The following is a 13,514-nucleotide window of genomic DNA, read 5'->3' on the forward strand; positions in this document are numbered from 1 at the left end:
ATAGTTAGGCTAAGTATAGACATTGATTACTGCATCTGGTAGCTCAGCTGGTAAAGAATCCACCTGCAATGCAGGAGACCCCTGTTTGATTCCGAGATCGAGACGATCCCCTGGAGAAGGGATGGGCTACCCACTCTAGTATTCATAGGCTTCCCTGGTAGCTCAGACAGTAAAGAATCTGCCCCCCAATGCAGGAGACCTGGGTTCGATCCCTGAGTTGGGAAGAGCCCCTGGAGGAGGGCGTGGCAACCCACTCCAGCCTTGCGGGCTACAGTCTGTGGGATCGCAGAGTCAGACATGACTAAGCGCAGCACAGCACTGTGTAAATAGCATCCACTTTGAATTTTAAGTCATTGCCTGGAATTAAGCAACTGTCCCTCCAGCAACGTTTGAGTGAGATGACTGTGAGATTGCACTTCTCAGATTCCTAGTGGCAGGAAGCTCACTGAGGAAGAGTTCCAGCTGCTGCATTCTGAAATCCCTAGCAGGTTTGCTGGAGACCAGGCTTTCCCTGGCTGCTTCCAGCTAGTGACTGAGGACTGTTACAGGAAAAAAAAAAGTTCATGACACTTTGTGAAAATGGCCAGGCAGACTTTATTCAAGGGGGTGTTGGCAGTAGATGTGGGGACGACTGCCGTGAGGTCCTGCAGTGAAGGTGAGAAATAGGACTCAACTCCAGATACATCGTGGGCAAGAAGTGAGCGCCAAGAAGCAGTGTGGAGACCATGGATGGAAGCCTACCAAGAGGAAGCACTGGGGATTAGGGCATTCTGGCTAAACAGGCTAACAAGATTCTTGCTAAAGGCAGGCCAGGGTGATCAGATATCACCTGGAGGCTAGGAGGATAAGGAAACTGATTTTATATGGGTGATGATCAGATATCAAAGGTGGGACATTTAACCACACCTTTAAACTGACTTAGAATTCCTACTAAAATTGGACAGTGTGAAGATAAACACCGAAGTTTATCCAAAAGTCAAGCCTAGTTTAAAAAGACTTCAGGGCAGGGCTTCCTTGGTGGCTCAGTAGTGGTAAAGAATCCACCTGGCAATGCAGGAGTTCTTCAGTCACTCAGTGTCCAACTCTTTGCGACCCCATGAACTTCAGAATTGCAGGAGACACAGGTTCAAATCCCTGATCTGGGAGGATCCCACATGCTGAGGAGCAACTAAGTCCGAATTGACCCTGTGCTGTAGAGCCTGGAAGCCACAACAACTGAAGCCTGAGCTTCCTAGAACCCATACTCCAGAGCAAGAGAAGCCACTGCAATGAAACGCCCACACACCGAAACTAGTGAGGAGCTCCCACTCGCCACAGCTAGAGAAAAGCCTGCACGGCAACCAAGACCCAGCACAGCCAAAAATTAAATAAATGAATAAAATTATTTTAAAAATCTGAAAAAGAGCTTGGAGGGCTTGAGTAGATTTTGGCCAAAAAGATAATAACCCTTGTCAGAACCTAGAAGCAGGAAGCTCCATTCCTGGGAAACACAAGCTCAGCTGAAGGCCAGATTGAGGTCTCAGATGTCCAGTGACCTTGCTGTAACCTCCTGAGACTGCCTAGCAGCCTGGGACATGTCCACCCCAGCTTTTCCTCCCCTTAGAGTCAGGCTTGAGTTGGGGTCTGCCCACCATCCCTGTTATCCTCTCTATTTTCCCAATAAAAATTCTTGGCATTTAGCTCTGTTTTGCTATCTGCTTCTCAGAGGACTCAGATTAACACAATGAGAATGACTGCTTCCTCATAGTCTGTCCAACAAAGCATGTTGACCAATATTTTGATTTTTTTACATTCCAAGAGAAGAACGTTCATCTCAGATCAGTGTTTTACTCTCATCATTCTTGCTGTGAGTGAACCCAAGTGAATCCAGGGTCTTTTCATGCTAAAAACAGCTAGCTGTATGTCAGCTCTTCCCCTCTATGTCTATGATCTGTGCTTGGTTGAATCCACTGATGTGAATCTGGCAGATATGAGGGTCAGCTATGCAACGTGAGCACTTGGATTTGGGTATCCATGGCAAATCCTGGAACCAATTCTTTGCAGATACTGAAGGAGGACGATATGTCCTGTGAACTGTTCATATCTCTTGCCCATTTTATTCTTATCATTGGGCTTCTAAAATTGATTTCTTTATGTATTAAGGTAGTTAGCCCTTTTGTGTTGTAAAACTGTTCCCCAAACTTCGCTTTTTATTTTTTAGACACCTTTTTTAAACATGCTTATCCATGAATTCTTTGGTGGCTCAGATGGTAAAGAATCCACCTGCAATGCAGGAGAGCTGGGTCTGATCCCTGGGTTGGCAAGATCCCCTGGAGGAGGGAATGGCAAGCCCCTCCAGTATTCTTGCCTGGAGAATTCCTATGGACAGAGGAGCCTTGTGGGCTACAGTCCATGGGGTCACAAAGAGTCAGGCATAACTGAGTGACTAAGCACAGCACATGGTTTAGTTTTGGCTTCCCGGGTAGCCCAGTGGTAAAGAATCCTCCTGCCGATGCAGGAGCCACGAGAGACATGGGTTCAATCCCTGGGTCAGGAAGATCCTCTAGAGTAGGAAATGGCAACCCACTCCAGCATTCTTGCCTGGGAAATCCCATGGACAGAGGAGTCCATGGGGCCACAAAGAATTGGACATGACCAAATGACTAAGCGTGTCCATGCTGTAGTTAATATAGGACCTTTAACAAAGCAAATACACCCAGTATAGTGAAAGCAAAAGTTTAAATATTTGAAAAGCAATGAAAACAACCCAAGTATAAAAGCATCACACACACACACACACACAAACCCAAATATATCTTACATGTTAATAAGTGGCCTATAAACTGCCAAGAAGGTGATTCTTAGCTTGAATCACAGCACAAAAATCCCAAATTATGCTGTATATTAAAAACATGTACATACAAAATAATTGAGATCACAGGGCAAGCCACTACCCTGAAAACTGGAGAGACAGGCAGATTCATAGAATCACAGCTTACCTAGAGCAGAGAGCTCAGCTGGAGCCTGCATTAGGTAGAAACCCTTAAAGGTGAAATGACTAACTGCTGGAGATTGAGCTTGGACAAGCTTGAGAAATTAACTCCTAGAAGCCAAGCCTTGGAGGAGCTCCTAGGCCTTCCTGAATTTTTCCTCCAAGAGCCCTACCAGGCTTTTGGAGTGAAGATCAAAGAAAAAAAATCCCCTTGAGCTTCTGGCAGCAGGAGTGGGAAAGTGCTGTGCTGTGCTATGCTAAGTCACTCAGCAGTGTCTGACTCTGCAGCCCCATGGGCTATAGCCCGCCAGGCTCCTCTGTCCATGGGGATTTCCCAGGCAAGGATACTGAAGTGGGTTCCCATCTCCCACTCCAGGGGATCATCCCATCCCAGGAATCAAACTCAGGTCTCCCACATTGCAGACCGATTCTTTACCAACTAGGGCTTCCCTGATAGCTCAGTTGGTAAAGAATCGGCCTGCAGTACAGGAGACTCTGGTTCAATTCCTGGGTCCAGAGGTCTGCTGGAGAAGGGATAGGCTGCCCACTCCAGTATTCTTGGGCTCCCCTTGTGGCTCAGCTGGTAAAGAATCCACCTGCTATGCAGGTGATCTGGATTCCATCCCTGGATTGGGAAGATCCCCTAGAGAAGGGGAAAGGCTACCCACTCTAGTATTCTGGCCTGGAGAATTCCATGGGTTGTGTAGTTCATGGGGTCACAAAGAGTCAGACATGACTGAGCCACTTTCACTTCTTTACCAACTGGGCCACCAGGGAAGTCCAAGAATATTGGAGGGAATCCCTTCTCCAGGAGATCTTCCCCAACCCAGGAATTGAACCCAGGTCTCCTGCATTGCAGGCATATTCTTTACCAGCTGAACTTCCAGGGAAGCCAGTGGAAAAATAGCCCCTTTGAAATATGTTCACAGTGTTCTGTTCTCCTTAACAATAGCCTGCCTTCAAGGGAAGTGGTTTTACCAGAGTCTAACCAATGTAGATATTAACAAAGGCTAACCTGTGTTGGGGAGGAAAATACCCAACTCCAGGCCCCTCTGGCCTTTCTGTCTCACCTAAGGAGTGAAAGAAAAAATAAGGTCACTTGTGAAGGCCACAACCCAGGGGCACAGGCTCACTGAGAGACTGAGACCTAGTCACATGACTAGAGAACACGTCCTCATCCGACGTCTCATTACCGCATAATAGGGCTCCCGTAAAATAACAAAGGATTAAAGCTGAGAAGAACTGAAAGTCTCAAACCCAGGGTCAAAGAGTCTGTTGCTGTTCAGCCCCTAAGTCAAGTCTGACTCTTTGTGACCCCATGGACTGCAACACGACAGGCTTTCCTGTCTTTCACAATCTCCTGGAGCTTGCTCAGATTCATGTCCATTGAGTCAGTGATGCTATCTAACTGTCTCATCTTCTGTCGCCCCCTTCTCTTCCTGCCCTCAATCTTTCCCAGCATCAGGGTCTAAAAAGCCTATAGGGATACTCAAGAAGGCAGGAAGAAATGTTAGCCTCTGACACTTACAGCTGTAGCAGATAGTAAACACAACCCAGCTCCTTGCCAGATGAACATAAAGTTCATGTTAAATACCAAGTTATCTATGTCTGGCTTTAAGCAAAAAAATAACAATGCTTATTAAAAGTAAAAACAACAACAACAATTTAAAGAGACATAAAAAGCATCAGTAGCTTACCCAAATATAGCAGAGATTTTAGAATTAATACAAAAGGAATATTAAAACAACTATGGTTAATATACTAAGAGCTGTAATGGAAAAAGTGGACAGAATGCAAGAACAAATGAGTAATGTAAGCAGAGACATGGAAATCCCAAGGAAGAATCAAAAGGAAAAGGCAGAAATGAAGAACACCTTTGATGGGTTCATTAGTGGACTAGACATGTCCAAGGAAAGAATCAGTGAGCTTAACAATACGTCAGTAATACCTCCCAAACTGAGAAAAGGAGAAGAAAAAAAAAGAAGAAAAACTTGGAAAAACAAAAAAGAGGAGAACATCCCACACCTGTGGGACAGCTTCAAAAAGTATAATATATGTAATAAGAATACCAGAAAAAGGAAAAGAGAAACAGCAATATTTGAAGTAATACTGCTGAGAACTTTTCAAAATTAAACACAGACACCAAACCACAGATTCAGGAAGCTCAGAGAATTCCAAGTAGGATAAATACCCCAAAATGTACACCTAAGTAAATTGTATTCAAACTAGGGAAGACTGAAGACAAAAAGAAAATCTTGAAACTAGCTGGGGGAGGTGGAAATAGCCACAAAACAAAAAACACCTTACCTGTAAAAGAAGAAGATAAGAATTACATCAGACTTTTCTTCAGAAATCATGCAAGCAAGCAGAACCCAGGCAAGCAAGAAGAAATTGGAGTGAAATATTTAAAGCAAAGTGAGCATACCATTTTAATTCCCTATCAATGTATAAGAGCTACAGTTTAGCCACTATATTCACCAATGCTTGGTGTGGTCAGTCTTTCTACTTTAGACATTCTAATAGGTGTGCAGACTGTGGTTTAAATTTGCATTTCTCTGATTACTAATAATGTTGAGCCTCTTTTCGTGTGTTTATTTGTTGTAAGTGTATTTTATTTTGTGAAATACCTATTCAAATCAGCTCATTTTTAATTGGGTTGTTTTCTTATTATCAATTTCGAGGTTTCTTTATATATTTTGTATTCAGGCTCTTTATTAAATATAAGATTTGCATACAGATTTTCCCATTTTTGTGTCTTGTGTTCTTCTCCTAGCTGTGTTTATCAAAGCCCAGAGAATCTTAACTCTAATGAAATCTAATTTACCAGTTTTTTTCCTTCTACAGAACATGTTTTTCATGGCATATCTAAAAACGTTCCATCTAACCCAAGCTCACAAATTTTTTCTCCAAAGTCCTCCAAAGTTTCTTTTAAACTTCTGGAATTTTGATAGTTTTAGGTTTTCACTTTATATAAGATGATATATCCATTTTGAATTTTTTTTGCAAATGATGTGAAATATGAATGGTAATCATTTAGAAACATGGCTAACTAATTGTTCTACAACCATGTGTTCATCACACTGTCTTTCTCTACTGAATCCTCTATGGAAACTCTATTTCCATATGAGTTTTGGAATAAACTTACAAATGTCTATACAAAAAGCCAACTGGCTTTTTTTTTTAATTGAGATTGCCTTGGATCTCTAGATAATTTGGGGAAATTGACATCTTGGTCGTACTGAGTCTTTTACTCAGCTCCATTTATTTAAATCTAATTCGTCTCAGTAATGGTTTGTAGTATTCAGTGCATGCATCTTACAGACCTTTTGCCATTTTTAATCTCTAAACATCTCACACTTTTATGCTATTGTGCATATTTCTTAATTAAAACCTACAGAATAAATTTAAAATTTTAAATGCAGTTGATTCATGTTGCTGTATAATATTGAATTGCATAAATATAGTACAATTTATTTATTCATTCTGCGGTTGAATGACATTTGGGTCATTTCTACTCTGGAGTTGTGATGAATTCTGGTGCTATAAATAGTTCTGTTCATACTTTTGCTGCATATGTGCATATATTTTGGTTGAGTATTGGGGGGTGGGGCATAAACACCCTTAGTTTCAATGACTAGGACTCATAAGTCTAAATAAGAGTTAATACTACAGATAAAATCTGTTATAGCAAAAGACACAGAGCAAAAGCTGCTGAATGGTTTTCTCGTGGAGAATTCTAAGTTTCAAATATCTTTATTTGAATCTCTCTTTCAAATATCTTTATTTCCTCTTCATTGCTAAAAGATTTTTTTTCTATGGTGAGTTGGCTATTATTTTTATTTCAACTCATTCAAGATACCATTCCATTGCCTTCTGGCTTCTATTGTTTCTCTTGAGAGGTCAACCAACAATTTAAAAGCTGATACTGTGAAAGTAACTGTCCTTTTTTTCCCTTCCCTCATCGCCTTAAAGATTTTTTTTCCTTGTCTGTGGTTTTCAGTACTTGCACCTTCTTTGTCCATTGTTTTGTTGCCTTATTTTGTTTGGAATTTATTCGGCTTCTTAAATATGTGCCTATTGAAGTCCATCATCACATTTAACAAATTCTTCCTCATTGAATCTTCTGCCCCATTCCCTGTCTCCCATACTTCTAAGACTTTTGATGAAACGTATGCCAGACTTGATTGCTATGTTGTCTGCAGAATACACTCCATATATTGTTTCCTGTCTTTGTATCTCTGCCCTTCATTGTGGACAGGGCTGTTTTCAGCTCCCTAATTCTCTTTTCTACTGAATATAATCTGCCGTTAAATTATTAATTTTAAATATTCTATTTCCAGAACTTTATTTTTCTAATCTATCTTTCTTTTGTAGTTTCCAGTTCTGAAATCTTCAGTCTTATCTATCATCTTCTTGAACATATTAAGTATGGTTGTTTGAAAGTCTGTTTGATAATTCTACTATTTGGGGTCCATGAGTCTGTCCTTACCGTCAGGTTTTTTTTGGTTGTGTTGGTCCTTCTTCATGAGGGCTTCTCTCCTTACATGCAGTGTGCAGTGTGCAGTGTGCCAGACGGCGCATTTGATAAATTGCTTTGCTTTGGGTTTTGTTGTTGTTGTTTGTTTTGTTTTTTATTGAGGCATTAGTGAAGTGAAGTCGCTCAGTTGTGTCCGACTCTTTGCGACCCCATGGACTGTAGTCTATCAGGCTCTTCCATCCATGGGATTTCCCAGGCAAGAGTGCTGGAGTGGGTTGCCATTTCCTTCTCCAGGGGATCTTCCCCACCCAGGAATCGAAGCCGGGTCTCCCGCATTGCAGGCAGACACTTTATCGTCTGAGCCACCAGGGAAGCCCAGTTGAGGCATTAGATAATATTACCTTCTTCTCCTGAGGATTTTTTGTTTGTTTGTTTGTTTGTTTTGCTTCTGATAGGGATGCAGAATCTTTAGCAAGACAGAATGATCCGAATATATGTTAAGGATTGAGATTTATTTTTCTGAGCCACCCATTGGACTTAAAACTGCACCACAGCCATGCAAGTTCTTATTTTTTTTCTGATTCACTTTCACTTTAAGGATTCAATTCGTTTTGACCCCAACCCAAACAAAAGTGGAGGGTTTATCAGGGCCCTCCCTTTGGTTGGCCCTGGCTTCCAACCTTTGTCCTCCTTGCCTCAGATGGTTGTCAGAAATGCTACTCATCTTTTGTACTTTCTCTAAAATCAGCAAATGCTCCTAGTATTAAAGTGACTTTAAATGCTGGTCTCACCACCTTGAAATTTAGCCTTCTCAAAAATCTTGGCCTAAGAATCACTTATTAGGTAATCTAGCATACTTTAGCAGATCAATTCCCTATGAGAGAATAGGTTCATAATACCCATTTTTTCTTTCTTCAGATTGTTATAGGGTATTCTCTAAAATTGCCCCCTAAAAGCTACTCTCTGCAAAAAGACTTAGTTTGGAAGATCCACGGGGACTTTAGGTAAGCATGTCAAGAACAGAATATTCCAGAGCCATATTTACTGTTCTAAAGCATGGAAAGAGAAGGACAGCTTTCAAATTCTTTTTATGAAGTTATCGTATCATTGATTCTAAAACTTGACAGAGGATGCACGCACACATAGAGATGGACACACACACACAATTCCCAAGGTCTTCAGTAATGTTTCCCGTTTCCAAGAAAGTCAGTTTCCTCCTTGGTTTTAAGGCATAATCCCCTTGAAGCTGGGCCTTTCATATTCTCCAATTTAAAAGTAAAAATTAAGTGAGGTAGTGAAAGAAATTTGTTTAAGGGATAAACAGGGTTACTTTCTGTGGTTGGATAAAAGGATTCTTTGTTTTCAGTCATTCAGTCATGTTCGACTCTTTGTGACCCCATGGACTGCAACGTGCCAAGCTTCCCAGGCATCAGCAAAAGCTCTGTCAGAGCAGTGAGGGGAACAGGATGAACAGAAGCTGACACCAGAGCTGGATCAGACCCAGCTCTTTTCATTCACCTCTTGTGCCTCATTTTTTCCAGCCAGCCAGGCTGAATGCGTCAGTCACATTTGCCACGCCCTTCTCTTGTCTCACATCCCATCCATTGTCGAAGCCCAGCAAGCATACATCTTCAGCATCTCTCTACGTTGCCATCTCCTTTCTCCTTCTATTTCTCATCTCCTTGTTCATGGTCTAGTAAACTTTCACTAGACTATGCAAGTAACCAGGTAAAGTGTGTGTGTGTGTGTTTGTCTACAGACTTTCTGGCTCCTCATGCATTCTATTGGTGGTTGTTCTCCATATGAATATAGTTGGAAAATGAATGCCTTCCCATGAGGAGGTTAAAGCTTTAGTGAGAGAGTGTTTGCAGAAAGGCTGTGCTAAGCAAACACTGGTGTTTCTCTCCCTGGCTGTTTGTGTAGATTATGAGAGTATGCAATTCCCAGGTTCCCTGAGGGATTCCATCTACAGACATGTGTAGGGGGGTGGATATGCATACAGCAAGTGTAGGGATGACTTTCAAGGGAGCTGGGCTAAAATCAGTGTGTATCTACAAGGAAATAAGTGACAGAGGATAAACAGTAATTCTGCCAAGAGACAATCTTATAGAGCAGGGAGGGCTGCTCACTGCTCAGCGAGAAAGGAGTTCTGTGATTGATGCTTATTTGCATTTCAGGCTCATAGGAGAAAAGACTGGGAATGTTGCAAGAGGAATAAACATTGCCATTGTCAACTGTAAGTGATTAAACGTTTTCTTTAAAACACCTCTAAAAGCTTTGTGATTGGGTACTCCGTGGTACCTTGGGTTTCTTTGCTATTTTTGCACACGGTCTAGTCTAGGTTTATATTTTAATGCATTTAAGAGTATATGTTTAACTATTTTTACAATGCCTCACTTTATAAATTTGTGATTCTTCCCCCCTAAAAATGAAATCAGATATAAACTTACTAAGTTTTATTGGTGCATAATTGCTTTGCAATGTTGTGTTAGTTTCTGCCGTACGATACAGTGAATCAGCTATGTGTGTATACGTATCCTCTCCCTCTTGGTCTTTGCTCCCTCCATCCCACCCTTCTAGGTCACACAGCACCAAGCTGAGCTTCCTGCGCTTTATAGCAGGGTCCCACTAGCTATTTATTTTCCATATCGTATTGTATATATGTCCTAAATTTTCAGCAACAGATGAATGCATAAAGAAGGTGTGGTACAGCCACTGAAAGGAACAAAATAGGGTCATTTGTACAAGACATGTGGACCTAGAGTTTTTCATACAGAGTGAAGTCAGTCAGAAAGAGAAAAACACATATCCTGTATTCATGCATATCTGTGGAATCCAAAACGACTTTAAGAAGACAAAGAAGGACCTGCAGAAGTCAGAGCTAAAACAGGATCAGCAGACCTGAGAACACAGACGCCCTGGGGGTGGGCCTCGTGTTTGCTCTGCTGCCTAGCCGAGGGTGATACCAGTTCCTACCTTGTCTGATGAAAGGACCTCAGAGAAGCACAGCCTGACCTCTTAGGCCTGGAAAAGAACACCTGTCCCTTTTGCCACTGGGACCCCTGACAGTAAGGGCGGTAGCAGGTTTTGGGAAGGGGCTTCCAGTGGTGTCTGTCCCTGTGAGCGAAGTGAGCAGACGCCTGTGGCCCCAGGCTGTAGGAACCTGAGGAATGTGTGCCTGGTCTGATAATCAGGCAGGAAGATATACAGAGGGAGCAGAAAGGGCTGAGGGCGGGCCCCAGTGTTCTCAGGAAGAGGCAGGCACCCTGGGCAAGAGCATGGATGAGAATCTAACTGGAAGCAGGCGGGAGGGAGGCTCTGGGCAGATGAGGAGCCCTGCCTTCCTGACCCACATCATCGGGGGCCCTCCAGGGAAGGCGGGCCTTTCCTTCAGGTGGGACCAGGCATCATGCTTCCTGGAAGACAGGGAGAAGGAACACACCATTTTCAGAATTTGGTATTGTTGTTCAGCTGCTCAGTTGTGTCCAACTCTTTTTGACCTCATGGACTATAGCCCTCCAGGCTCCTTTGTCTATGGGATTCTCCAAGCAAAAATCCTGGAACAGGTTGCCATTTCCTCCCCCGTGGGATCTTCCAGACCCAGGCATTGAACCTGTGTCACCTTCATTGGCAGGCAGGTTCTTTACCCCTGAGCCACCAGGGAAGCCCATTTTCAGAAGCGCAGTACCACACATGCACCCTGAGTCTCCATGAACCGTCTTTCAAAAGCTGTTTCTTTCATTTCCAGATGTGACTGGGAAAGTGATAGCAACACAGTATTTTGATATGTACGAAGGTGGTAAGAAAACTTTTTTCCTCTTAAAATGAATTATATCAAATTAAAATGAATTAAGATTAAAAACCCACAATCAAAAATGTCAAACGTTCTTATTTTGTCTACCAAGAAAGCTGCCAGAAGTGCACATGAGTACTCTAGAATGGTCTGACACAATCCTTGTGGTCTCTAAGTGAGTTTGTATATTTAAGCTGGAAGGCATGATCTAGAGAGTGTCTCTTCTCTGCTCACACTTGTCTGGGAACTTTGCTTCTGCTCCTTCATCAGATAAAGGGAAAGAGAAAACATCTCTTTTTGTTTTAAACCAGGCATGTAGGATAACCGTGCTCAGTACCCAGTCCTGAATGTCACCATATATATCGTTGTCTTCCCTGTGATGGGCTTGTTGGTCTGCCAGATTTTGGAGACCATGTGCCCCCCCTCCACCAGTGATCCCTCCATTCTGGGCTCTGAATCTCCACTGCAGTTATTTTAAGTTAACCCTGAGAATTAACAGAAACAAGTCTTCGTAAAGATAATGGAGAGGAGCAATGAAGAAGTATCCCAGTGCCCTTGGGAATGCTGTGTTTTCACTCTGTCGTCAAACTTGATCGTAACTATAAATAACAAGCTCCAGTGGTAAATAACGGGGTTTGAGCTGAGCCTTTGTTTTCTCCCTGTAAGAAACAGAGGGGTCTCTTAGCAAAGACGTACCTGTCTGGGTTGGGCGTGTATGCTTCCTAGTGCTCTTCAGTGTCCTGGGGCCACTCAGCTCTAAGATGGTCACACCAGGTCGGGTGCTTTCTCGGTGATTGTAGAGAAAAGCGCACCTGGTCTGTGACGTCATTGCTGGTTGGCTTGAGAGTCAACCACAAGAGTCTTTATGATCTGATCGTGTTGCCCCCCTCACGTGGCCCCACCGTGGAACCCAGGTCACTTACCATGAGAGCACTAGGGGGTCAGGTGCATGGTGGACAGGCAGCTCTGGAATCAGAGGATTCAGAGCACAGAGCTGAGAGCAGAACAACCCCTAGGGTCACAGCCTCAGCTGACGGAGAAGGTCCTAAATCTGATGTACATTGACCCGGCAGATAACTCTGGACCGATGACAAAGTTTATTCAGAGCGCTCCCTCGAAGTCCTTGCTCTTCATGGTAACCCACGACGATGGCAGCAGCAGGTGAGTGTACAGTTGTATCACGGCAGGGGCCAGAGATGCCAGCTGAGGGCAGAGTGCCAGCCCTGTCAGGGTCCCTCACGACCCCCTTTGGGAGAGAACAGAGCTCCAAGGAACAGGAGGCTTCTTCAAGGAGAAGGAATGGGAGGCCACAATGAACAGATTGCATTTCCAGAGAAATGATGAGCTGGTGGAGCACGTGAATCCTAGAAATAAGGACTATTTCCAGGTAGCAAGACAAACTCATCACTGACAGTAAATAAGATAGCAAAGCTAACCCTCGGCCAGAGTGCTAAACACAGAGTGGGACTTACACACACACACACACACAGATACAGTGCTTTTATGAGAGAGAAAGTGACCTGGCTCAGTGTTTCTCCGGGTGTGCATCTTCACTGCATAACTTCTGAGAGCCTCAAGGTGCTGATTTGCATTGTCACTTCCCAAGATGGGGACTACTGAACAAGACATTTCCCAGATGTGTTTGAATCCGGATCCTCTTCTTTAATAGAGTATCTTCCCGGGTGGAAATTCTTCAGCATATGCTTTGAAAAACTTGGATTTAGCCCACTTGGGAAAATCTGAGCTTAGTTTTTTCTTTTCCTTTCTGCCCTCTTTCCTTTGTGAGCTCTAAATGGCAGCTTTCTACAAAGTAAGATTGTTTACAGGGCTTCCCTGGCGGCTCAGCTGGTAAAGAATCTGCCTGCATTGCGGGAGACCTAGGTTTGATCCCTCGGTTGAAGATCCCCTGGAGAAGGGAATGGCTATCCACTCCAGTAGTCTGGCCTGGAGAATTTCATGGACTGTATAGTCCATGGGGTCACAAAGAGTCTTAATGCAACTGAGCGACTTTCACTTTCAAAATATTTAGGTTTTTTTTTTCTGATACTGACTTTTGTGAATATGAAAGATACAGTTTTGACATTTGTTTTCATCTTTCAGCATTTTCTGTCTGTTTTATTCTGTGGTCAGTAAACAGGCAGCAGCAAGGACCAGAAATTATGTTGTTTTGGGGTGAGGATAACTGGACCATAAGACCCAGGGCTTTTCAGAATTGAGAATTAAAACTGTGCCCCAGATTGAATCTAAAAGGGTCCTTTGTTGTTGTTCAGTCA

General features: G+C 43.0%; 1 protein-coding gene across 1 annotated transcript in view; it reads left to right on the top strand.

The window, feature by feature from the left end:
• Positions 1–13,514, top strand: part of FAM3B (FAM3 metabolism regulating signaling molecule B) — a 92,862-nt gene that overhangs the window by 77,141 nt on the left and 2,207 nt on the right. The window contains exons 6-8 of the mRNA XM_068969397.1: positions 9,626–9,684; positions 11,197–11,247; positions 12,315–12,402. Coding sequence (XP_068825498.1) covers positions 9,626–9,684; positions 11,197–11,247; positions 12,315–12,402 — 198 coding nt within the window. The remainder of the gene's footprint in view (positions 1–9,625; positions 9,685–11,196; positions 11,248–12,314; positions 12,403–13,514) is intronic.

The sequence above is a fragment of the Capricornis sumatraensis genome, chromosome 1 (genome assembly GCF_032405125.1).
Source record: "Capricornis sumatraensis isolate serow.1 chromosome 1, serow.2, whole genome shotgun sequence".
Taxonomy (NCBI): domain Eukaryota; kingdom Metazoa; phylum Chordata; class Mammalia; order Artiodactyla; family Bovidae; genus Capricornis; species Capricornis sumatraensis.